The 27,243-nt window shown below is 39.8% G+C and overlaps 1 protein-coding gene across 2 annotated transcripts in view; it reads left to right on the top strand.

Annotated features, from left to right (window-relative positions):
• ADGRD1 (adhesion G protein-coupled receptor D1) overlaps positions 1 to 26,240 on the top strand; it is a 135,235-nt gene extending 108,995 nt beyond the window's left edge. For both annotated transcript variants that reach the window (XM_051634361.1, XM_051634360.1), the window contains 4 exons: positions 20,860 to 20,986; positions 22,206 to 22,247; positions 24,907 to 24,999; positions 25,656 to 26,240. In XM_051634361.1, the coding sequence (XP_051490321.1) occupies positions 20,860 to 20,986; positions 22,206 to 22,247; positions 24,907 to 24,999; positions 25,656 to 25,751 (358 nt within the window). In that variant the 3' untranslated portion in view covers positions 25,752 to 26,240. The remainder of the gene's footprint in view (positions 1 to 20,859; positions 20,987 to 22,205; positions 22,248 to 24,906; positions 25,000 to 25,655) is intronic.
• Positions 26,241 to 27,243: the final 1,003 nt, after the last annotated feature.

Here is a 27,243-nt window from a genome sequence, read left to right as displayed (position 1 = left end):
AGTAAAAAAGCAAATAATGTTAAAGGTAACATATAATTCTCTTAAATGCAGCCAGTTAACCTGTATTTTATGAAAGCTGAATGCTGCACAAGATGAGACTTGTGGTTCAGCATGAGCTAAAGTGTTTTTCTTCCTAAAGTATTTTTGTCTCCAGCATTTGCTGATTCATTAGTTTCCCTTTTATTAATGAAGATTAATGCTGTACTCTCTTCCTGCTATATTCAAAGATAAATCTCATACAGCTGCATTAATCTGTACTGGGGTACTGCAACTATTCTGCTCTTTCAGACAATAAGCCTTGTTTCTAGACACAGTTTAGCATAATATTTAGGCATATGATTATCTTTAAGATTCTCTTGATACTGCAAAGCACACAGACTTACGCTGGATTTAAATGTGTGCTTAAATTTAAATGTGTCTTTATAACAAGGTGCCTTGACCCTCTTGGGATGGTGGCCTCTCTGAGAGCGTTTCATGTTCAAAATACTGCACTAGCAAGGGGGGAAGTGTAAGGTAGACACAGCACTGTATTTAAATACACAAGGAAAAAAACTGATTCTAAAGTCTAGAGGATTACATTTGGATAGTTAAGAAGATAATTTAGTATAATTTAAGGTAAGATGCTGAATATTACATTTTGTATCTTGTGTCTCCTAAAGATGCTGTATTCCAAATATAAAAAGGACACTGTATATAATAAAAAATATGTAACTTGGGTAGAAGAAAAATGTGATGAAGGTTTGTGTTTAATGTTTCTGTATCACAGTCTTGTATGATAAGACTGTGTGCCACTGCTCTGAAATGGTGTCAGAAAGAATAATTTTTATGCTTGGATTACTTATGTGATTTTTGTAAAAAGCCATTAATTTTTAAATATTGGTGACAGCTACCTAGCTGAAGATAGTTTAATAATTCCATTCTTATCCACCAGGAAAAGAAAAACAGTAAGTCTATACAAAAAATCTATAAGATAATTACATTGTAGAGAAATGAAAAGACTGAAATTAAAATGGCTGTTTCAGGTTTAGCTCAGTACCTGTGACCTTCAGAATACTAAGTAGATATAGAACCTCAGGAAACAAATAACTGTATATTGTCAATGACAATAAGTATAAACTATTAGAATTATGAAGACAAAGAAACAACCTCCGTAAATAGGAGCTACACAGATTGCTCTGTGTACTTAGGTATTTCCTTGCTTGTGTTACAGAGATTTGATTCAATATACCGTGTGCCCTCCACAGTAAAATATATATTAATTTTTAAAAGAAAACAATTTACTATTTACATACATAAAACAATATATGGATGGTTGGTCTAGGAATAAGATTAAAGCTCTTTAATCAGGAGTGTATGTTCTTAGTTCAAATATTATCAGCTGTAGATTTGGAATGGTGGGGTTCTGTACTGAAAATTTGGCTTCCCCAGATATCCTGGCCAAGAGATGCTTCTTCTGCCAAATAGCTTTTAAATTACAGTTGTAGGATTTGACCTAACAAAAGTGATAGTGGTGGAGAAAAATTCAAATCAATGGGAAGATATATCTGGAAACACTGAATAATGAAATTATTGGTGAAGCAGCAATATGCTCTGATAGAGCAGCTTTCCTCATAGATCTAAAGTAATTGAAGGTAAACAGCACATACAGAATAGCTCTTTTTCTGTAGATATCATTACAGAAATGGGTCCTCAGAAGAAATTTGAAATAAGAAGGGCATCAATATCTCTCCAAATCAGATATTAGAGAGTTTCTATGCTCTGATTCAACAGAGTGGTGAGGCATGATGAATTAGAGTTTCATGTACAGAGGATGTCACGAAGAGAGTAGCTGGCCCGTTGGAAAAAGAGAAATATTAGGCATTTGTAACTGAATTTCTTGTCACCAGTATTCCTTACACAGGTGAGAAGTGTATATGCCTTGTGTGAAATCATTCTGTCCATGCTACCATTTTCCAAACTAAAAGAGAGTTCTGTTCTGAAAGCTGCAAGGAAATGTTTTTCACAGTGAAAAACCCATGCCTTCAACCACTAAAAGATCCTAGATGTTGATCAGAGATTGTTAACAGGTGAGAGTAGATAAGCACAGCAAAACCAATCAGTGACAGAGCAGAAAGAAAACAGAAAAACACAGTAAGCTCTGTAGTTTCTGCCAAGTTGCTGTCACCAAGGACTACAAGGTAGTTTTTGAAACAACAAGTTCAGTTTGCTTAGGGAGGACTCACTAAAGACTGCAAAATGTTTTGCGTAATACGAGCCTTAAATAAAGTGCCTGTCAGGCACCCTTCTGACTAGTGCAGTTCAGTTGATATTAGCTATGGGGGAAACTGCAGCATGTTTAGGAAGAATTTATCAAGCACTGCTTAGAAGCACAGCTGAATTAAAATAACACAGTGAGATTTTGGTGAGAGAAGAAAGGACTTTGTCACCATGCTGCAGTTGTTTACTTCAGTCAGGTGGTGCATAAAGCAGAAGTGGTTTTTTTAGGGCTGTGTTCCTGGTTTCAGAAAACTGAAGACAGAGAGAACTGCAGTGCAAGGAGCTGTGGAGGAGAGGTCTGCTTAAACCAATCAATTTGAGGGGAAAAAAGAAGGATTTCAGTGCTGTCTTTTCAATCTGGAGTGAAATTCAAGTGGAAAGCACAATGAGAAACACTAAGTTGCTGTCTGCAACAATTTGAGTGACAGCACTTAAACAGCAGGGTTTCAAAGTTTAAAAGTGATAATGAACTGAAAAGCATAGAAAACTGGCTGGAGAACAAGGAAAGTGCCTGTGGCAGAAGCATGAAGGAGGTGCCAGCACCAGCTTGACTTTCCTTGGGAGCTTGGGCCAATATTTACATCTGCCTTTAAGCACCTGCCTAAGAGGCCTTACCCTCAGAGCTGCTGTTGAGCTCAGATGTGAAGAGCTGTTGTAGTCTAAAAATCCCAGCCTACAGGTTTTGCAGAACAGGCCCAAAAACAGCCTTGCCTCTTGCCAGGCTTTGCTGCCAAAGGAAAAGTTTAATCATGCTGACAGGGACTGGCTTCCATTTCTGCTGGCAGCCTGGATGGGAGAGCACCTGCCTGGGATTCATCTCCCTGAACAGAAGGGCTCTCCCTTCACCAGGACTCCTGATACATGGAGAAATGGGGGCTTCTAGCATGCAGTTGATCTTGTCTGCTAAGTGTTCATCTCACTTGCCTTAAAAGTGGCTGTGAGGGAATCCTAGACTGACCAGCTCATACTCAGATACCATCTCAGTGAACATCTGAAGCCAGGTGTGATAACTCACCCCTCCGAGGCCATCAACCCTAACTGAGTAGAGATTACTTTAGGAAATGGTCAGCATAAAGATGCAGTTATGAGCCATGATATCAGTCAGAAAGGATATTTGTTGTTAGAGAATGCTAGCACTTTAGTTTCCCTAAAGATTAAGTTACTTGGCAACGCAAGTGCATATTACCAACAAGGCCTGTTTCTCTTGGAAACAGACAGCAATAAACTGATGTAATTATTTAGAGTAATTGTTCCTGATTTTCCATATGGCAACAGGTCCTCTCAAATACAAGTACTGAATATGTATCAGAGTGAGCCAGTGCTCAGTTCTGAAGGCAGCATCTTGTTAAACTTCATGTGTAAATGAGAAAATAGGATAGTAAGTTGTGAAGAAAATGTATTTTTTTTATCATAGAAGTAGTTAGTTATTCATCTTCCCCATTCACATTTCAACCAGAATGAAGTGCAGTACATTATGGGCTGGTTGACCTCCTCAGAATCTGATGCTGCTTGCCACAGCAGAGGTATCAGACAGCATCTTGCTGGACACTTTAATTTCAGAGATACTGTTGTGGACGTGTGTTTTTATTTGTTTGTTCAAAGTAAATAATAGCACCCCCAAAATAAAATATAGCATAAACTGAAGGAGTGGCATAAAAGGGTAAGTTTATATGAATATAAACTCCAGAATACCCAATATTTAAGGCCAAAATAATATAATTAATTAGTATATTATAAGATATGCTAATTAGACTTCTGTGACAGGTGAAATAGTAAATATTTGGGCATTGTAGGATTTTTAGTGTATGAAAACAGTCATTTTTTTTGAGTGTCTGAAACTTCAGTTCTGCAAGAGCTCCTCACTGGCAAGAGCTAAGCAAAGAATTCTTATCAGCTTCCATCTACTACTTGAATTTACTTTAAAACATGCTTTTTGCATTGTTTTCTGAAGCATGCTGAACATGTATAGGAAATGAGCTGTTTCACTTAGTTGTGATTTATGATATTTGAGCCTTTTATTAGATGATTAGCTATTGACTCTTAGCAAAATAATTTTGTGTAACAATTTGAATGTTGCTTTGTGAGGATATTTTGCATCCAGGGAACAGGTTTTTCACCAGAAAGCTAATTTGAATGTTTTAGTTTACAGAAGGCTGAGTTGAATACCTTAAAACATTTACATTCATACATACAACATTTGTTTCTGTTATTTGTTCTTGGCTGGGCCATATTTTAGGGAAATAATTAATCATTTTTTGAGTTTAAGCATATGAATAGTCTCTCTAAGCCTAATGGAATTAAAGCAGATTAGTTTAATGGAATTGCTCATGTGCTTGAAAAGGCACATGATTGTATTTCTGAGTTATGGACCATTTGAATTCTTTTCCTTACTCATTTCTCTGCATGTAAAGTCTTAATTCCACTCAGTGCATTCATTAACTCTTATTAGGATCTAAATAGCTTTTTACTTGCTGCTCTGCCCCTTCAAAGTCTCATTGCTGTGTTTACTTGGGAAGTTACTTTTCTGTTACAGAGAGAAAAGATCTAATGTGACAGTGTTTCAGAAACATGCCCATTTCATTACTCATGGAGAAAACTCTTCCCTGCTTAAGCCTATCACAGCTAGTAATATGATTACCTCTTACCTGGTTCCCGGATTCCAAGGGCTGAAGTATAAAACAATTTTCAAAGATCTTAGTTTTGCACTACGACTAATATTAGTGGTAATAGAGGAAGAAATGCAAAGCACATCTCTGTTGCAGCAATAGTAGTTTTAGTCTGAAAACAAAGAAGTCACCCTTAGCCCTACCACTTCTCTTTCCCAGCTTGTTCAGGTTTGCATTGTATTGCCCAGAAGAGACAGTTCTGAGTAAAGTGCCAAGTCCAGCTGTTATTGAATACTTTGTCCTGAAATGGACCAATGATTGGAAAAAATCTCGTCTTTTTGTCAAATCTACACTTCAGAAACTGGTGAACCCGAAGTGATAGCTATCATAATCATCCATAGAGAAAGCAATTATGACAAAATTAGAATTAATTCTAACATTTTTAGCCCATTCTTTCTTTTTTACTCATTTCCTCTGTCCCTCAAAGCTTGATCTTCAATCAGTAAAATGCAACAACCTTTTAGCCCTCTGTTGAGTGAAGAGAAAATATTTTTTCTGTTTAAAGACTGAACATTGGAACAAAAGGCAGGAGCTGCAGTGCATGAGAGAAAAGCAGGGCTGCAAGGAAAGCTCAGCAGGGCAAGCAAGCCATGTAAGCTGTTGTGTTAGTGCGTTCTGCATTTTTTTAATACAGCATGTGCCACTTCTGATAAAATTGAAAACAGTGTGTTGGTTTAATGCAAATCCATTCCTGATTTTGGATATCTGGAAAAAAAAAAAGCTGTACAGAAAGATTTTTCCCTTTGACAGATACAAATACACAAGGGTTGTTCTCCAACAGCTCATGATGCTGCAGACATCTGTATGGTTTAACTGTGTAATTGACCATTCCAAAGCACTTTGCAAAGCCATCCATTATATCCCTGCAGCACAAGGAATGCACTGTGGCAAATTGCTCATCTGTTCAGTCATTGATCTGTTCCATACCATGACGCTGCATCAGTATTTTATTTTGTTTATAAACATAGCCCCTGCCTTTCAGCCCAGTCAGCCTTTGTCTTGGATACCCATCTTCCTGGTACTGCTGACAGGTGTGGTGCTTTCAACATCAGGCATTATTCTGCAAGATACTGTGTATTTGTTGCATTTTGTTCTGTGATGCCATCCTGTCTTGTGTCATTTGGTGTCCAAAGATGTGTCTTTCTATGGATCACTTGCATCTGTTCTTTATCACAGAACATACTTGTCAATAACAGCACTTGCTTAAAGCTCTCGTGAGAACTATTCTGCCAAAGTAGATGCCATAATCTCCTTCCATAGCTAAATTCCAATCCTTTGTGGTAAGATTAGAGATTTTCTTCTTATTCTTTTCTTTTCTTTTTTTTTTCCCTTTTTTTCCCCCACTTCCAAGAGGGATGAGGAGCAAGTTCTATTGTGCAAACTTTTCTGAAAGTCTACAGGGATTGAAAAATCCATTGCTCTAGAAAATCCTTTCACTGCCTTCCTGAGTGGCAGATGAGGCAGTGCAACCCTCGGGGAAATGGAGCCCCTGCTTTTGTGTGTGCTCTGTGCAAAAAGAGAAGAGCTTTTCCCTTTTGCTGAAGGAGAGTTAGAAAGAGCAGCCTGGCAGGGCAAATCTGCTGTCAGCAATGCCTTTTCTTGACAATTTCTAATTGTATGTAAGGAATTGTCTTCATTGAACATGGCTTCAAACAGCATGAATGATGTACCTCATGGAGAGCTGACTGGCAGTAAAGGAAATAATTAAAATGAAAGTGTTTAGCAATGACAACTAGTGAGCTGAAGTGCTACTGCCAGTGATAATATCTTCAACCTAATTAAATTTTTGGCTCATTGAATATGACAAATACAAATGCAGTTTGGGTATCTCCTCATTAGACTCAGTTTTAGACTAAAAATGCATGGGTTTGAATGTTGCCAAAGAGAGTATTAATGAGGAAGTGCTAATCTTTTAGGAACCATAATGACAGTAATGGCAGTGCTTTCTTTTCCCACAGATGCTGAGAGTCATAGCACTGGAGAAAGGCTCCAGGCTGTGTTGTGATCACTTGGGTGCATTTCAGGCACATTTTGGGAGGAGTAGTGAAAGCTTCAATGTATGCAAACCATAGCTGTGGGGAGGAGGCTACTCTGCAAAGCCACAGAAAAAGGCACAAATAGTAATGGGCTTAAATGGATGAAAAAGTCAAATACCTTTAAGCTTCCAGTAGTGGAAGTTGCAAAGCAATGGAGTCGATCAGCTGGAGAGATGCTGAGCTCCTGTCTTTGAATGGCTTTCAGAAGTGATTGTGCAAATGTCTGCCAGGGATAATTCTGCTGCCAGGAGTGACAACTGATCCTGCTTGTGTCTGAACTGGAGAAGATGATATTGTGAGCCTTTCCACAGCTTTTTTTTTTTTCCTCTTGTCTCCTTCTGAACCAAAATCGTCCTTTGTGGGAGTTGTTTTCCATCTGTCGTTTCTCCTTAAACAGGATTTACTGCTTCAGGTTGACCAGGGCCTGTTGTTTCTGAGTTCTAAGGAAAGAAGCAGCTCTGATACTCATGCGCCTAGTTCTTTCTTGTGTTAAGAAGGGCAGCAAGACACGACACACAGGAATAAAATATATGAGGAAACCCTGATGTTTAAGAGGTGCTGGATTATCTGAGTACAAAAATACAATACTTTTCATTAGAGGTGCTTAGGCATGATTGTTTTGATATCTGAATATCAGGGCAGAATGAGGTTTATTAAAACTTGGTTATTAAATCCATGTGATGAAACCTTGCTCTTAGCACAACAGAAGCAGTAATGGATTGGAAGAGTATGAGAGAAGGGGTCATACCAAGCCATCCTTCAGCTATTTCTCATCTTTAGTCTAGAAGCCTCTGGAGTGCTTATTGATCTATGGTTGATTTGATTTCTTGATTCTACACTATCAGTCCCTGATAGGTGCGAAGAGCAGTTGCTGCAGGTGGAAGCAGTTTCCTGCAGGAGCTTGAGGGTGCATCTTGAGGGGGGGAGCTCCTTAAGTCAAACCAGGATTTATAGGGCATCTAATGAAAACAAAACTCTCTGCTGGCCCCATGCCTGAGGTTGGATCAGTCCTGATAGTCTTCTGTGGTATACAAGGTGCCAGCATACAGACGAGTAGGGTCAGCGAGGTGCTAGTGGTTTGGTATTGGGATATATGGGAAAAAAGCAGGTGTGCTGGTGCCTCCCCTCTTTCTCCAAAGGTGTCTAGGGAATAGCATGTCTCTTTGCTTTAGAATTATAACCACAGAAGGTGTCACATTTTAAAAATATACAGTGAGAAAGAGCTTAAATGTTCACATTCTTATCTTAAAAAAAAATCCTGATTGTTTTTCATTTTCAATCTTTTAATATCTGAAGCCATGAGAACACGGGCAGGAGAAGCACAGTGCTGAGCCACAGCTTTATGCCTGATACCTGAGTAACAATTAAATGCTGGTCATTCATCATGGAATGGTGCAATTCACTGTGAAGAGCAATAATTTCAGGAGTTTGCTTGAACTGCTGCATTTACATCCTTGGTCCAATTTATAATCCTAGAACTCTGTCAGCTTTATGCAGATTAATAAGACAAATATTATAGTTATTCCATCACATAAAGTAAATGCTTATTTAAACATGCACCTTGTGCAGAGCTCCAGGCAACCTTGTAAATCACGGCCCAGTCTGACACAGCTTCCTCTAAGTGTGATTTACATATTTTCCTGACAATGCTCTTGCAAAAAATAAAAAATAAATAAATGAAAAATCTGGGTAATGACAATAAAGATCCTATTTTAGAATCAAAAGTCCTTTTAAAGTTTTAGATACTAGCTTCAGGTAACTAATAATGTCATAAACTAAAGAGGTGTTTTGGAAATAGAAATTGAAAGAGATGTGAGGCAGAAGCAAATATTTTAGTGACAGAAACTGAATAAAACAGACTTTTCTTTTGGAACAATATTAGGAATAATCAAACAGACAGTTAAGTGAGATGATAACTGAAAGCATGATGGACTCAGGAGTAGCAGTGAGGTTCTGTAATCACCCCACGAAGAGCCATGTTCTTTAGCTCTGCTGGGTTTGTTATCCCCAGTGAGTCACATGTAGCTTCCCCAGCCACCCTCCCAAGATAATTCCCTTATTTTAAAAAGGCTATTAAAAAACTAAGGAATATCTGAATACAGTAACAGAACAAAGAAGCCTTGGGTGTTCTCATGTGGGTAGAGATAGTAAAAATTCAGATAACTTGAGCAAAAAAGTAAGCAGCAAAAAGACAGACATAAATTTGTGTGGATCTGCATAAAGGAGCTTGTCATGAGCTCTTGTCTCAGCCCACAGTACAGAGAATCAGACAACCATTTTGCTGAAGCAAAGGACTAGAGGTGGTTCCAAAAAGCCAGAAGAGCCTCAGACACAAATAGTGGCACTGGGGCAGGTCCCCAGCAGCCATGTGCCCCGTGGCCAGCCTGCACCCCAGGGGACAGGTGGCTGGCAGCCTGTCACCTCCTGCTCCTGGAGACTTCCTGATATGGCAAAGGGGTGAGGGAAGAAAGAGGAGGGGACTGAAGCCTGGCATGACAGAGCCTGGAGGCTACAAGGAGGTTACTAGGGAAGTATGCAGATTTTTCCATATATTTTCCATTTGCAAGCAGATCCTTGGGAGAGGGCAGGAATTGAACCAGTTAGTAAAGCTTTTTGGTTTTCACAAATTAGATTTTTTTTTTTTTTTTTAATTATTCCCTCCCCCTCCTGCCTGGGCTTTTCTGCAAGGAATACAGCATCAGCTGTGACATGAACTTTGATAAACACAATAAAAACCATATGTTGCCTGGCTTCTTTAGTGTCAGCTTAATAAGAAACCAAGTTCTTCACATCCCAGCATTATGTAGCTGAATGCTGCTCTGCAGTTTGGGTTATCCTCCCAAGCAGCAGCCACCAGCAGTTCTTAGAAACCAGCCAGGAAGGCAGTGTGATTGTACATGTGCTCCAGCAATTCTTTTCTTTCACTTATGTACATTTGAGACAGGTGATCAAGCAAGGATATGGCTATTTATTTGCCACTGCTGCAGTTAAAGCTCATATGAACCATTACACAGAAAATGACTTTTCTTTCTCAGTTTATATGCCTGACCTTGATAGCTTTGCTGTTCACTGGTACCGTTGCCATGGAAATGGGAGACTGATCTTTCTGTTGATATCATTGCATAATTAAGGGTCAATGAGACTGTCTAAGTCAAAAGATCATTTTCAGATTTCAGCTCTGTGCAGGGTGAATGTTATTCCACAGAAATTTTGTGTATGGGTTGATGTGATTGTTACTTTGTCTTCCTAAATTAAGCTGTGAGCCCTACTGACTTCAAGCTGAACGCCAGAAATATTTGACAAACCCACAGATTTCCAATAGACCCCATCTCTGTGAGGCTGCTTTTTCTGGGTGTTCCCAGGCACACAGAACTACCAAGCTATGAAGTTCATTGCCACACGTCAGCTAAATGGTGGCAACTGGCTGTGTAATTGCACCTGAACATTTTGAATTGTGTGTAAAACACAATCCCTTATACTGGTAAAAGCCTCTGGTGATGGCAGTTTGAGTCTCTGCAGGCTGTAGCTAGCTCAGAAGTTGCTTTCCTAATGGCTTCTCTTAAAAGGCTTGATGCACTTGGGTACTTTAAGGAAGGACAAACAGGAGCCTGTCCTTCTGTAGTGGGCATTGACAAGATTCTTTCTTTTCCTGTAAACTTACGTATTCAAAAGCTGTCCCATTTTTGACAGGCCAGTTTTTCTAGTACCAATCATTTTTGTTGCTTGCCTCTGGTGTTCCTAGAAAAGCACACTGCTCTTGAAAGCTGATACCCAGACCTCAGTGTGAGGTATCACCACGACAAAGCATGAAGTAGGGGCTACTTCATATTTTTTAAGGTATCATATTCCAGGTTTGACATCCCAGGGTAAACAAAAATAAAACAAGCAACAAAACAAACTACAATGGGGTTACATCACTGACTGCAGTTTTATGTCTTAAAAACCAGTTTTATAAACTGTATTTCATTATTATTACAATTAATTGAATGAAACTAGCTCTATGATAACACCTAATCCTGTGCTCTGAACAACTCTTGCGATGTTTAGGGAAAAATAAAAGGCCCCATCCACATTAGCCTTCTGGTTTGGCAAGCCAAAACAGGCACACAGTGCCCTACTGTTCCCATTTCCTTTGCCTTTATTTTTACACAGAAACTTTCGAAAGGTCTGTCTGCCTATAGCTTCTGAGCAGATCTATATTTTTTATACACCTTTTCTTTTTCCCTGCCTGTCCTTTCTGAACAAGCTGTGCCCTTTCATATCAGTATTCCAGTCATGTGAGTTCCTCGCTAAAACCTCCTCTTATGTAAGGAAAAGTGAACACTGTGAGATCCTTTTCATAATGTCTGTAATGTGACAGTCCCTCCTTATTAGCACTGGGTCTGCCATCTCAGTTTGCTGTTGGGAAAACAAAGATTTTCACCACATGATGAAATAAAAAAAATAGCAAGTGTTGGGCTAATGTAGATTCATGCCTCACACTGACAGTATGCCCAGGGATAGTCTCTAGAGAAAGCTGCCATAAGATGGAATAGATCCTGCACTGGGAGCTTTGAAAGTGGATAAAACAATAGAGACTGTAGTGGAAGAAATAATTAGGTGCAAATGTTGGGGGAAAGTAGATGGCATCCAGCCTGATCCATCTGGCACCCACAGGCAGGATCTAGCCCTTTGGGACATTTTCATTGCCTTGTCCTTGGAAGAGACAGGTAATGGGTTTTCTGGGAATAAGCTGTCGTAACAAATTCCTTCTCCTGGGCTGACTCACAGGCAGAGCTAGGGACTAGCTCCTGGTTAGAGCTGGGGGGGGAAGTCTGAAGGAACATCTGTACGTGGACTGTCCAGAGCAGCCATGGTTAGATTATCCTATTAATATGGTGCACCTATAATTAACTTCATGGTCATATTTGGCAAACAATTATTTGATATCTCTGTGTGACCTAGAAACAGAAGTAATACCTGAACCTTTTTCAATCCAGGACTAGCTTGTGGCAAAACGTATATGGATTAGACCAAATCCTCTTGCATAGTTGATTTTTTTCTGGTTGTGAGAAAAAAAAAATTGCTGCTCTTTTCTTGGATCCTTGCTCTGTAAGGTGCAAACTAAAAAAGCAAGAGGGCTGCTTCACCTTTGGAAACAAACCAGCCCTTAATAGCATGATACAGAAAAAAGACCTGACCCTATAGAGCATTGCAATTGATTTTCTTTTTAAAACAACAAATTAATCCCCCCAGACTTCCCAGTCAATCTGCTTTTGTGAGACTATTAAAGAACCCCTGCAGTGGAAGTGGGTAATTTTTAATGGTCTTTTTTGCCCCCCTCTTTTCCCTTTTCCTTTAAAGTAACTCTAGAATCAGCTTTTAAGGAAGAACCAAACACTGTAAGAAATAGAGAAGTGAAGCATTTGTGTTCAAGAAATTAATAATTCTCCACTATTCTAAGAATCAGGGATTGTTCTTTTCCTTTTAAACTGCTTTTGTTTTCCCCATGGTTTTTCGAAAATTTAATTATTTTGGCTTCTGGTCATGGCTGTCAATACCAACTGCTGGGAAATCGGTTCTGTCACCCATTACCGGAGTCTTCCAAAAAACCTTTTCAGCAGACACATATTTTTCACTTCCAAAAATTTAACGTGACTGCAACAGTCAGCTCTTTAGTCTATCTGGATTTTAACGAAATGCATCACTGATTGTGAATTTATTCTAAATTATTGTGTGCAAAAGGGTTGTGTCATTGCTCGCCTATGATGGTATTCAGCAGATTTTTTAGGTGGTTGTCTAACTGGAAATATTTATACTGCTTGTTCATTTAGAGGTTGCTATGGGAAAAGAGAAAACATATGCTGTTGCACTGGGGCTGTATCCAAGGCTCAAGTGATGCTTCAGTAGAAGCAGAGCATGAAAGGAAGCACAGAGAGACAGGATGTTTTGATGATTAAAGCACAAATATGCAACAAGATTGTTCACTAGCTAAAGTTCCCAGTCACCTTTGAAAAACAACTTCACTAAGAACAGAGAAGCTTCGGGGTGTCTCTTGGGAATGAATACATGTACAACTGGGTTTCTTGCAGAACAAAGCCTCTCAGTACAGGTGCTCTATCTCCTCATCCAAACCCAATTATTAGTACTCCTTGGCTGGGTGCAGAACATTCTTATTCCGTGACAACAAGCTCTTCTTATTTACTTTGATGACTCAATGGCAAAGTTCAGTGGAAAATTATCTCTAACCTTGGGCTTGGGGATCAAGAAGCACAGAATGCTGTCTCAGCAGCAGTGCAATGAGAGAATTAGTGTCAAAAGCTGTTGGAGAAAGGGACATTAGAAAGAGAACAGAAAAATCCCGCTGCAAATTCAGTTCCCCTGGGAAAACGGTGACCACTGAAAATGCAGCCTGCAAGGACATCATGTTTTAATTTTTTATATTCTTTTAATAGCTTGCATTAAAGACAAGGAGAAGGACATGTTTTAATTAAGTACTTAGTACTTTCTTTGGGAAGTTTTTTTTCCTTTAGTGGTTTTAGGATCAAGAAGTGATGGCAGTGACATAAGACTTGAGCTGCAGGAGACCTTAGCAGGGCACGGATTCCTAAAGCCCTGACTAGGTGCTGAAGTCAGAGGTCAGTGCTGCCAGTCCTTGGATTTTCCTTCTCAACATTAAAATTCTTAAGGTACCCCCATTTCTGATCATGGCCATTAGTTTTTCAGGCTTGATGGGAGTTGGATTTTGGTCCCTGCTCCAAGGAATATTTCATATAAAATAAGAAATATTAATACATCGAGGATTAGGTAGGACTCTCCTCTCTCAAGGGAGTGCCTCATGTCTAATCTGTGGAGTTAGACCTTCTATCCCTGACTTAGTGACTCTTTGATTATTTAATGTAAGTGGAACAGGCTCAGTAGGTGAGAATAAGCATCAAAGCAGGAGTCAAAATCTTATGAAAAAAAGGGCAATTCCTTAGGGAGAAGAGTGATTTGAGCCGAGGCCTCCTATAATGTGGGCAAGTGTGTCTAACAAAGGCAGTTTTGCAAAGATTTAGGAGAAGTGGCACTGCTTGGGCAGCCCTCTTGTGAAGGTCTGTGGTGAGAGGGCTGGGTACTGTATATGGAGCATAACAGGAAAGTAGTAACACTACTTCCCTGTACACTAACACTACTAACCCTTCCCACTCACATGATAAAAATCAATCTGAATTTAGTTGCTGTTGCAGTCTAGATTATTTTTTTCATAGCTACAATTCTTTTGACTAGCAGCATGTTCCCTGGATCATAAATGGCACCCAGCAGAAAGCAACAATCTGAAGTGTCTGTAAATATTTCCTATTCTGTTTCACCACATCACTTTGAAAGGATAAATAACATTGGGGAAAATGGGAAATGGCATCTGCAGTTACCAGTGGTTTGTCTTTTTTTTTTTTTTTTTTAATTTATTATAGTTGTGACTAGAAATAGGAACTGGAAACTGTGTATGTGTTAATTAAAAGGCATTTCTTGTGCTATCAGCCTTATTGTCTATACCGCCAAGACAAGGTGCACGTATATTTGTAGGAGCAAATTTGCAGGAGCTAATGCTTAGTGACAGGAGCAGAATTAAAATCCAGGCCTGTCCTTTCTGAGACTAGAGGTCTACCTGTTAGATCAAGATGTCTAGCAGAGTTCAGAGATTAATTTCATTTTGAAAAAATCCCAAACATCTAGTCTCAATGTCACTTGCATGCAGTGTGTGGAATAAACTGATTGCTGTTACAGGGGAGCCTGAGTGATTTGACTATCAAACCAGTGCTTTGGCATCTCTCCTGAGTTGCTTATCCCACCCACAGTGCATGAATCTACTGAGAGCTGGTTGTTTTTTAATGAGTGAAAGGGAGCTTGATCCTGTAGACTCCAAATTATGTCATTGGTTTTGGATCATCCTCAGAGACTGCTGTGTATGTTTTCCTTGCTGTTTACTGCCTAGTTCACTAAAAAATATGAGTTATTATCAGTATTTTTCCATTTGGCTGTTTGATGTTAGTGGCAACTCAGCACCTAAACTGCTTAGTCTTGGTTTTGCTCCTTGGAGAACAAGGTACCAAAGTGAGCAGCAGCACACAGCACCCCTGAGTGCCGTGGCCAAAAGAACTGCCATTCCTCAGCCATCAGCAGAACGAAAGCCTGAGTGCTGGTCAGATGGAGCAGACAAGGTGTGTGTTGGAAGCACTGCTGAACTTGAATGAAAAACATCTTCATTTCTAGTCAGAATTGCTTCATGTGGTGTCACAGCAGCTCTCCAGCTGACAGCTTAGAATCCAGTGAACGCTACGTGTAACAAATGGGAAACTGAAGCTAAATTCAACTTGTCCTGGCACTAGTCTGAAGTATTAGTGGGTTTAATATTTTTTGTATAAAGTAGAAAGGATGTTGCTGACAGTGGCTAGTAATGGTTTTAAGAAACAAGAGAGAAATTTCACTTAAGAGGGCTATTTGTCAGGGTAACAATTTTGGTGAATTGTGGTGAAGGTTTTTTCCTTTTTTTTTTTACCTGGTATTTCCTCCAATTATTTCATAATCTTGGCTTATGGATCTGAATCCAGATTCTTACTTCAGCAGGCATCATGACTGAAAAGTGGATGTCGGAAGTCCTAAAAGGCTTAGTGCTCCATATATGACCAATATAATTGATTTGTGATTTAGGGATCTCCTTCACAGAAGTGATAGTTTTCTCTCTGCCAGCAGTGAAATCTCTTTCCTGCAGCTGCCAGTGTAGTCATTCTGTATCGACAGTGTGCTCAGGGCAATGGCAGAGAAGGGCAGAGATTAAATAAGGGGAAGGAGCAACCTCAGTTGAGTAGAGCTGTTCCAAACCAATTGTAAATACAATAAAACTAAAAGGCCAACCCTGCTCTTGGAGAAATGTTCCCAGTAACTTCAGTAACAACGCAATGATTTTGTATGATGTTGGTAATGAAAATATGTCTCAGAGGTGCTGAAACCTGGACTTCTTGCACACTGGGACTTCAGTAGAGCTATGATAATTATCCAACTCTGAAATCTTCCCTTCCACTATTGATGGATCAGTGCATGCTTCAGGAGCTCAGCTGGGATGAAACACCGGTGAACAGTCCATCCCTGACTGAGCAAGGTAGACAGAATACATCAAATCCTGCACTGGTGTGAATGCTAAAATGAAAACAACCAAGCACAGACAACAGAAGAAATTTGGCATGGAAGATCTCTGTTTCACTTCTCATGAATTAGAATTGAACTGTAAGAACAGAAAAGGGAAGAAACCTGCTTTTTTTCAACAGGAGCTTTAAAGGGCGAGTGCATGTTAAATGGACAGCTTGATTAACAATTAATGCAGTTCTTGCAAAATGTACATTAGGTACATTTTCTAAGGATTTTCAAAGGTCTCCACCCTGCTCCCTCTGGCAACAAGATTCCTACATGAGTGTGCAGGTGAGTGGGGCTGTAGATGAGGGACCAGCACTGCCTGCAGAGCAGCCTCTGCAGAGCTGATGGCAGAGGATGGGGCACTGTGCAGTTGCTGCCTGTTTTTGCAATAAATAACCATGCAGATCTGAATGAAATCAAGTCATGGCAAAGTGCTCCCTGGGGAGCCATGCTTCAGGAGACTCTGCGGCCCAGCTGAGGAGATTATTAGTGTTGGGGTAGAGTGAGCAACAACCCTAACCATAGACTGAATTGATAGTTAAGCTGTGTGCTGCCAGTAATGTCCCAAAGGTTGTGCCATATACACTGGAGATAAAAAGTTAATCAGACTCAGGATATTTTTGTATTTTTCAGAATTTGTTTAAGTAATAACAGGGCCATGCCATAAGGGCATAAAAGAGACAAGAGGAAGTAGAAAACTGTTGTCCTGTTTTTGCTTTGTTCCTAATTAATTAATTCCAGGAGTGATCATTCAGTGTCTACAGCTGCAGAGAGACAAAAGGGCTCACCAACCTAACTCTATTAGGCTGCAAAAGAGTAACAGTGTCTGAGCCTTTAAAAGTGTGTGTGAGAAACAGGCTGTTAGGTTGCTTCTCATTTCAAAGGCAAGAACATGAGAAGGGGCAGGCAGGAGAAATTTACAGGATCCTTTATAAGGCAATGACCATTCCTTTTTCTGGCACATTAGGGGACAATGACAAAGAAAGATTTTAGCAACTTTTATGAACTCTTGCTGGGGCTGGACCTCAATATCTGCAAAGTAAAACCTGCCTCAAAGTATTGCTTCTTCATGTCACCAATTTCATAGACAATATAAAGCACAAGTGATGGTAGTGGCTTCTTTTTAAGGTTGCATAGTTTAAGTAATGCAGTATTCCTTCTCCAAAAACAACATCTATTTGATTGTGCTCTGTATCTTAGTGTACTAGAACTAATCTACTAAAATATTCATGTAGCTAAGAAAAATGGGAACAAAAAAAATAAAGTATGTGCAGTGTGTTGGAATTAATGTGCCTAGTGGAACATTAACTTTTGTATTTCTAAGATTTTTTTAACCTTGCCACCTTAATGGTGTTCTGACACAGCATTTTACTTTTAGAATTTTTCTTTTTTGAAGTTCAAAGACAAAATGAAATAAGGATGGGAAGGGGGAGGGGTAAGTGGAAGAAAATAAAAGAAGGCTAGATCTGAGTACTTTGGTGAATAAAGCTCATAAACACCTTGAACTAATAAGTTCATATGTAGGTTGATATTCAGAGCACGCAAGCATAGAAAGCTATGTAATAATTAGGCAAAAATAGACTTAATGAGGTTTTAGTGACACACTTACAGAGCTGACCCCTAGATGGTCTTAAATGAATTTCGCCCTCACATGGCTGCCCTTCTAAACGATTGTGCAGGACACATTAATACATTTGCATGAAAAATCTCACGTCTGTATTTGGTTCTCATTTTTAGCTATTTCAGCTGCACATGTGCTGAGCCCTGTGCTTAATAGTGAGCAGTCTTTATTAATACATGATTAAAAAATATATGCATGTAAGGCATTTGTGATGTTAAAGGCTCCGTAGGATTATGCAGGTCTTTCTGTACAAAGTTGGTTGCAAGACGTGGTCTGCTGGTAGCTCCTCAGTGGAGAGTTGGGTTTGAGTTGAGGTGATGAACTTTAATCTTAATGGAGAAAAAAAAACCAAAGCATCCTTGATTCATGAAAAGAAACTTGTATCAGTTGTTTTACAATTGTATCTTTTAAGATGGCTTTTTAAATTAAATAGCAGAGCTCAAGCTTTGAGGTATTCCTTCATTTTCTGGCTGAACAAACTCTTTGCAGAATTAAATTGAATTGTGCAGAACTATTCATGGCCAAGGACATAAAGATATGAATCAATACAGGGAAAAAAAAGAAAAAAAAAAAGATTCCAGATTCTTCCCTGTCCCAGACTTCCCTATAAACCTGAAACTCATGCAGTTCTTCAACATAAATTTTAATCAAGGATATAATGAAGTGTGTGCTCAGGTCATTGAAATGAACCAGATGTCTTGTTTCCAAGTTTAATTAAAAGATTTCTTCGCTGAATTGTGTTGTACAAAATTCCCATTTGTTTTATGTTTATTGTAATTACAAGTGGTCTCTTGTCATGCAGCTCTGTGCACTTCTCTCCTGAACCTGTGCTTTAATCTCTACACAGGGGTAAATGGCACAAGTAAGACATTAATCTCCCTAAAACAGCTTTCTGTCTTGCATAGGTTTCTATCTAAACAGAAATCTGCCGATCTCTGAAAAATGTACCTTTAGTGAGCATGGACTGATGTTTAGTGCCTCGCTGCCCCTGTTCCCTTTACTGCCCTCTTGGCTTCTTTATAATTGTACCATAGACTAAATTCACTGAAATATTTTAAGCACTTTAAATTGTAAGCATGAGCTTAAATCCCATGGGCTACTACGGGAGTTATGTGTTTCTTAGTGCTGTGGTAAGTACGGGTTAGATCTGCCTGTCTCCTTGGTTCTGGATGTTTCAAATGGGGACAGGTCCCTTCTTTGTGCTTTCTGTCTTGTCCCACCCAAACTGTACTCAGCTACTCAGGAGGAAGAGTTTGTCCTTCGATAACTGTCACTGGGTGGGCAGTGCCTGGGTGTGCAAAGGTTCAATGTCTGTTCATCCTTGACAGGCAAAACTGCACTGGGCTGTCTAGTTGTGTCGTGACAGCAAGAATGTTTTGCCCTGTGGGATTCCTGGGAGGGGACGACATGTGAGTGATTTCAGAGTGGGCAGACATGGCGAAAGCTTTTGGGTTGCCCAGTGCTGTGAACTAGATGCATCACACTTACTGGGAAAAGGTGTGTGGTGACTCATCAATGCCAGTGTTGGTGAGCTGGCCCTGCCTTTACCAGGTCGAATTGATGTGAAAACGAGCTGTGGAGGTGTTTATTGTTTTAATTAAAAAGCCAGATGGATTAGGCTAAGAACAGAAGAACTGCCACCTCCAATTAAACCAGATGGGCTGGGGGTCCAATCCAACCCTTGCATTCCCACTATAAAGGTCAAGCAGATTGATTTTTCTCCAGGTGCATGCTCCCAACTTTCAGGACACCAAAGATTAAGGATTTCCTGCACAAGCAGCTGCATTTGAATTCTCACATTTAGGAATCCACAGCAGAACTATCTTCCATGAATTTTATAGGATCCTTTTTAGACATCCACAGCATCTGTTGGCAAGGATTTAGAGTAATCAGCTTGTCTTCCTATTTTTTCTGTGATTACACTAGAAACTCTGTAGGGCTATTACTGCAAAACTTCAAGTCAGTATTACAGGATATATGCAGACACTGAAGTACAATTCTTTAGAGCACTTCATTAGCATGAATCCAAGATGATGCTCTGAGGACTTCTTAAGGAGAAGACAGTTGTATGAGGTAAGCTTTGTGAGTTAAATTTCATCAGTTGTGCCTGACTGTCTTGGAAATGGCTGAGTGATATGCAGATATTGCAGAGAGGTATTAGCAATGCTTATGCCAAAGCAGAAAATGAATGCAGGTATTGCCAGTACCTCTTCTACAAGGTCCTGAGTGCTCTGTAGTGTTTGGCTGCCCTTAATTCCTGTTGCAGATGTAGGAAATGAGCTCCTTGTAGAAAGTGCATAGTTCCTTGATGTTGAATGGCAAAGGCTATGAATGCACTGAAAAGACCCAACTGACCTTACAATTCTAAAAGCTATGCCTTTCTTTTCTCTGTGGGTCCCTTGGTTTACTCTGTATAAAATTTGGTCCACAGTATTCAGCTGCCTATCCTCCAAGCTAAGCAGAGTGTACTCAAATCAGCAGCTACCTCCAAGAAACACAAGCTGTTTCAACATTTGACATAGGTTTCTCTGAATCAGCTCTGAACAAAACGGGATGGTAGCAGAATAACACCGAGGTGTTAGAGGATTTGCATTTGTCAGAAGTACATCATGTTTCTTCCCATTTGTGGAGACTAAAAATCCCAAGTAACTTTCTATAAGAGAAATACTGTTTTGTCTTGACTCAGCTGGAGTGCTGAGAAAATGTATTTTTGATGCACTGTATAGTGGATTTAATTCTTCCATGTGATGGTGCATTTGTTCTGTTTCTGCCCTCTGTTTTTGACTCTTACACTTGACTCTTCACTGACAAAATGATGTTTCACTGTAAACTGAAGATGATATGACTGCAGGAGATATATGACCATCTCTCCATCTCTTTCCCTGCACCCCTTTACGGACTCTGGATCTCTATTTATCCCATGTGATACCAAGGTTCTGTTATCCCAGATTTCATAGATGAGGACTCAGTAATTAAGAGTCTTGCCCATTAAAAGAATTTTATGGCAGAGAAGAGAGTCATACACACACAGTGCCTTGCTGGCAGGGTATAATTTATAAGCCCCCTGGTGTGAGGGCTGAAATTTCTTTAACTCTCTCATCACGTTTCCTATTTTTGTTTTCTCTTCCAGACTAACAGCTAAAGCTGTTGCTGTTCTCTTGCCAATCTTGGGAAGCTCATGGATCTTTGGGATTTTGGCTGTCAATGCCCATGCATTAGTATTTCAGTATATATTTGCAGTTTTCAATTCATTACAAGTAAGTACCTGGTGGAAAAGTTTCTGGCTACTGAACTTCTGCTTAGATCCAGTAAGTGGACCATTACTAATGTTTTTACATGCTTGTGTTTATTGGATTTTTGTTATGTTCCTTCCTCTGTCTTTTAAGTCTGTGCTGACCATACAGTGCTGGCAATTGTTTAGCCTCTCTATGAACAGAATTTTTTACTCACTCCATAATGTTTCCAGCAGCAGTAATTAAATAAATGAGACACTGAGCTTGAGCAGTGAAATTGATTCTTCCAGCACCGTGTGCCACAGGCAAGATTATTCAGGAGAGAACAGTTTCTCAGACTGAGGCTTCATTACTGAGACTAAATGAAAGCAAACAGAAGTTTGTAGGACAGATGTGGCATAGGGAGAAATGTGGAGCTATTCTTCATGCTGCATGTGACCCTGGCATGCAGGCAACTAGACCTGCATCTTCTTAGTACACTAATCGAGAAAAATAGCTCTGTCCAAGAAGGAATTCAAGCATCTGCTTAGCTTTGAGCAGACATTTCAGTAGAGGCACAAATAGGTGTGTTATATTTTTCTCCCCAGTAACAGTTACAAAGGGGAAGAAATAATGAACTCCTTGAAGATCTTTGTTGTCTCAGGAACAAACAGCACTATGGTCACATAAAAATGCAACAGAGTTCTCCCCATAGCTGATAAGAAAATTTCCAATTTTCCTCCAAAATATAAACCACAAATGTGACTGAATATTCCCCAAAAGAAAGCAGCATTTTTCTGGGAGTTAATGGGATGGGACCTTTTTGCTTTCCATTAGACAAAAAAGCCAGATAGCAAAATTCTGTTGTGAAAATTTTCCTAATCCTAATACCTTTTCTGATGTGAAAAATATTGATCTCCTGATTCCCAAAGCACATTTCCCTCTGCCTTTATCTTTTCAGGCATAGACAAAAAGTTCTCTTGTTGTCATGAAAAAATAGAATTCCTGCTTCTTTTCAGCCAGATTTCTGCTTTAGCACTCCAAAGTTTAGGAGGTGGTTTTACAGAAAAAGGTCCAGATGAGCCTCATAGTAACCCAGTGCTACAGGTTTCTCCAGTTAACATGGGGCACCGTTTGGCCAACTCCTCAGTATCTGTAGATCTCCAGCTACCCATTACCTGCTTTAGACAACACTGTGAGAAATGAATTAGTCTTTGATTCTTCACAATCACTCTTCACCCTTCTCCCTTTTATCTTTTTTCAGGGATTTTTCATGTTCCTGTTTCACTGTCTTCTGAATTCAGAGGTAAGTAACCAAATGGTGTTAATAGTTTGGTGTTACCAAATTCCAGTAACATAGGTGCAAAACAAGACTTTCTCCAGTATTGTTGCCTGCTATGCCACTGATTTGTTTGTTCTTTAATACATGACTGTTAGTGACTTGGTGGCTTGCAGCATTTTCAGCCAGGCTTGACATTTATTTTATTTAACATAAGAAAGGCTTTAGAAAAAAAGAAAAGAGACTAAGGAAATAAGCACTCCTGAGGGCTGGAGGGGCTGAGCAGGGCACGGGCTGTGCTGCTAAGGGGGGGGGATGCTGAAACAGTGAGAGCAGGACTCACTAGGGGGGCCTCTGGCCTTGTGACATCTGCAGTTCCAGAGAGAAAAAAAAATATTATTCTCAGCAGAAAACATTTTCAGACACTGTTCAGGCAATCCTCAATGGGAAACCAAACAGGGTAGAACATTTGGCAGGTATTTTTCTTGGCAGGAAGTTCAGGCTTTCATAGTGGACCAAGAGGCATCTTTTTTGCATTAAGGCCATCTCAGAGCAACTGGAATAAAGCCAAGGCAAGGCTGATGTAAATGGGGCTTGTGGTGCTGGGCCTGGAGCTTGCAGCATCCTCCCCTCCCATGGCAGATAGCAGAAAATGCTCAGCAACAATTAATACTGATAACAGAATTTCTTATGCAAAGCATTTCCAGCACACTGGCAGGCAGCACGGCCCAGTGAAGACCCACATAGCTTTGCTTCTCCCACAGCTCACTCTTCTGGGTGCTGCTGAGTAGCTCTGCTCATAGCCTGCTCCTTCTTCCTGTGCAACAATAACACTCCAGCTCTTCCGTGGACATGTTATTGTTTACTCATATTTGCCAGCCTTTTCAGTCTTAGAGCCTTAATATGATCTTTGCTGCAATCAGTTTGGAGGCTCAGGATCGACTATGAAATTCTTGTTCTTTATTGAAAGAAACTAAAGTTAAGCAGGCAGGCTACAGGTAAGGAGGAAACATATTTCTTTATTCTATTCACCCCTAGGTTCAGAAAGCTTTCTTCCTGCTGTCAAGCTTCAAGTGTCTTACATCAAATACAAATATTTAAATTGCTGCTATTTTTTCCAGGAACCTCATGAGAAATTAAATTCAGAAACTTTTCAGAATTTTTATATACTTAAAAACCAGTTCAGATATAGCTAATGTGAACTGTCATTTTTTGAGAGCTGGTCTTAATGACTCCATCATATGCTGTGCATATCTAAAACACTTCTTCAGCTACACTGTGAGAACTCTTCTTGAGAATTTTGTTCTTACCATATAGAAGTAAAACTCAGATACCCTAAAGCAAAATCTGCAGGTACTTCCTGCAGTGGTGGGGTAAAAAAAAGAGACCTTTATTCCCAGTGTGCCTGGACTAGAAATGCACACACATTGTCAAGAAGAGGAGAATGGGTCTGACAGGGACCTGAGCAGCTTCTCCTGCAGCACGTGCCCAATGTGCCAGTGTCATCCAAGCCCCTTGACCTCTCTCAGTGATTGGGCTCTGTACCTCACCAGCCTCATTATTGCCATTCTTAAATTGCAGTTGTCATCTTTCCTACTGCACTTTGAACTTCTTATTTCCCATTGCAGCTACTATATGTGTAAAGACTAGATAATTCCCTTCCTCTCTTCAAGAAAGAGAAGACTGTAAGACTTATCCTGTGTTCCCCCAGTCTCCTCTTTTGATTAAGCAACCCAGGCTTCTCATAATGTGTGTTTGCTTGACCTGTGCTCATCCTCACTGCTCTCTTCAGGGCTGCCTCCAGCTGATCCCTGTTTTTCCTGGGATGCTGGACCCAGTACAATAGCTGAGGCTATGCCAGTGTAGAAGAAGAAGAGGCTACTATGTGTGTTTTGCAGACTATGCTCCTCCTGATAAGCTGTTCTTTATCATAACAGTGGTCAGTCACTACCAGCCAGATATCCTTGATACCTAAAGAATGTTTGTCTCCCCATCTTTTCTTTATGCAGTTGATTATTTTCACCTTGATGAAGAATTCTGCTTATATAGGGAGTTTCTCCAGCATTTTAAAATAATTTCAGTTTTCAAAAGGCTGGCAACCAGCTTGTGTGCTCGTGGCCTCTGGGTACCATCAGGGCTCTGTGAGCTCCAGGGAGAGTCTGCCTGAATGTGGGAGCTTGTGGTCCAGCCTAAGGCTGTACATTGAGTTGGAAAATGTGAAAGTGTCCCAGTGAGCTGCTGAAAATCAGTATAACAGCATCCTATTAAATCTTTCAAGCCAGGACTGCAAATACTGGGGATGTATGTGTATATACCCTTCAGTTTGGGTTTTTTTGCTTTTTTTTTTTTTTTTTTTTTTTTTTTTAACAAGATAAATAGTAATACAGTCATATCTAGGATAGGATAACCCAGATAACATGAAAATGTTGCTAATGAAATGAGACATAATCAAGGTTATATAATGCTTTGTATTTAAAGTATGGGTACTTGAAAAGTAAAGCTCAATTGTAACATAAGTCCAAAAACATAAAGAAGAACGTAGGGGTGGATTCCTTGTTGGTTTTTAGTACAGTGATGTTAACGTGGAGGAAGGATAATGGAGAAATTATTACAAGCTGCACCTGTGAAAATATACACAGCTTTCTCAAAAGAAATCTTCTACCTGGTTTCATTTTTTTTCCCAAAGGTCAGAGCTGCCTTTAAGCACAAAACCAAAGTCTGGTCCCTTACCAGTAGTTCAACTCGCAACATCAATGTGAAACCCTTCAATTCAGACATTGTGAGTATCACTCCTTTCATTTTTTCCCTCTATTACACTTGAAAGTGTTCCACAGTAAATTCTGTTGGAAAGGCACGTGGATGCCTTTCAGCAGCTACCCTAATGCATGGTGTAGACAGGTGGAATCAGCGAGTATTAAGTTGCAGCTACAATATTTGTTTTGAAAGTAAAGGCCAAAATTCTGCTTTCTGGTGAACTATCAAAATAAAACAAAGTTTATGAACTCTGGAGTATGGTTCAATAAGACTTTTCCCACCAGTTGTAATGGACTTCATCTGATGCATTCAAGCAGCATTGGCAGTGTATTTGTCTGCTGGTGATGGCTTTTTGATAGGGTGCTTTGCTTTTACATTTAAGCTTGAGGAATAAACTCTTAAATAAGACAACAGGTGAATATGCTTTCCTAGCTTTCCTTAAATGTCTTGAGGCAAAGGACATTTGTTTTTGTAAAGAACCAGACTTCTGAAGTGCTAGGTGTTATTAAGTGATTGCTGCCAATCATCCTGGCGATGACTGAAAATACTTTATGGCATTTGCTCTCAAGACTCTGTGACAACACTGTAATGTAAATAGATATTTTCAAGCTTTTATTTCACACAGACAAGAGTGGTTTAGCAAAATCAATAAGTCTATTTTCAATATTATTTTTTTTCCAGATGACTGGGAACAGGCCAGGCACAACCCCCACAAAGCTGAACACCTGGGATAAAAGCACCAATTCAGCCAACCGCATTGATTTATCAGCGGTCTGACAGGAGCACCAGCTTCTCCGTGAAAAAACAAGCCATACATTCAGGACCCCTGACACAATGTCCACCAGGTTTTTTCTCACTCTTAATACCAGTAAAAAAACTGCTTTTTAATCACTGCCTAATACATTGGAAATGGTCGTATTGTTGAGTAAATAGCCCTCATCTGCTTGCCTTTGAAACTGTAACACATTCCAGCACTGGGCTATTAGCAATACCTGTACAAATAACTAGCACAAATATACACTGGATGGTTTTGTCAGCAATGATGAAAACACTAGGTATGCAAAAAAGAGCTTATTGCTATCTGAATCATTCCAGCTCCCAGAACTGAGGAAGGGCGACATACCTCTAGAAAGGTAGATTTTTATGCTCTAAAATGAAATGCTTCCCATTGTGATGGTGTAATGGGGCTATTCTGGTCTTGCTGTGCACGCTCTGTTTACATTTATTACCTAAAAGAATCCAATTATCAAAGTGAAGCTTATTCAAGATACATCGTGTGGTGATTAATTTAAATGCTATAAGGAAGTCAGGACTTGAGGGAGAAGCAGATTCCAGCTACTCAGCTCCCAGTGTGGGCATGAAATTAGCAAAGCTAATGCACGTGTGTCTATATGCTCATAAACAGCATATGTGACATGCAATACTTGTATACGTGGCCTATTGTATTTTAGATATTCCTGTCTCCCTCATAACTATAAAAGGCAGAAATGGCTCAGGCTGTCCTACAGCAGGCCACAGCATTTCTATTGCTGACTGTGTCTGCTGACCTGATGCAATACACAGTATTTGTATTGCTTTGCCTGAGGCTTTTGGATGCAATCAACTGCCCATCAGTGCATTTTGCAAATGCTCTGTAGCTTTTGGAAATCAAATCCTGGCACTGTGACTTACCTTTCTTCTTTTGCTGGTCACATGGAGACACTGAATTCCAACCACAAAAATGTAACACAATGATATACTGTGAAGACAGCCAGACTACAAATAAGTCTATGTATTGTTACCTACAGGCATCTTTTAAGTAGGTCTCTGCAGAGTCTTTTGTGGTTTTAAACTCCCCTCAGCACTTAATAGCTTCTGCTTTAGTACTGTTATGAAGTATCCTTAAGGAAGATGAAACACTGTAATTTTTCTTTTGACAGTTGTTTTGTAGGTTCTCAAAAGTGATGTTTGGAGCATAAGGAGGTGCAATCTCAGCTGTGCCAGTGATGCACCTTTCCAGCTGAGGGTAAAGCAGACTATGAGCCCCAGCAGTGGTCAGAGTCCCTAAATACGTGTTTTGCTCTGGGATTTACTCAGCAGCCAGGGTCTCCAGAGCTATTTCCAAAGACAAGGCCACTCTTCACAGAGTGGCTTTGCAGCCATGTTGCCTTATCCCCAGCTCATCCTTGTTTGCAGTAGCTGACTCCCAAACACACCAGGTATACTCGTTTGCAGGAATTCCCAAGGTAATTAGCTACCCTAATACACTGGGCTATTCAAATACTACAAA

Source organism: Apus apus, chromosome 16 (genome assembly GCF_020740795.1).
Source record: "Apus apus isolate bApuApu2 chromosome 16, bApuApu2.pri.cur, whole genome shotgun sequence".
NCBI lineage: Eukaryota > Metazoa > Chordata > Aves > Apodiformes > Apodidae > Apus > Apus apus.
The sequence above is the reverse complement of the archived record's forward strand: the minus strand, read 5'-3'. Positions and strand labels throughout refer to the sequence as shown.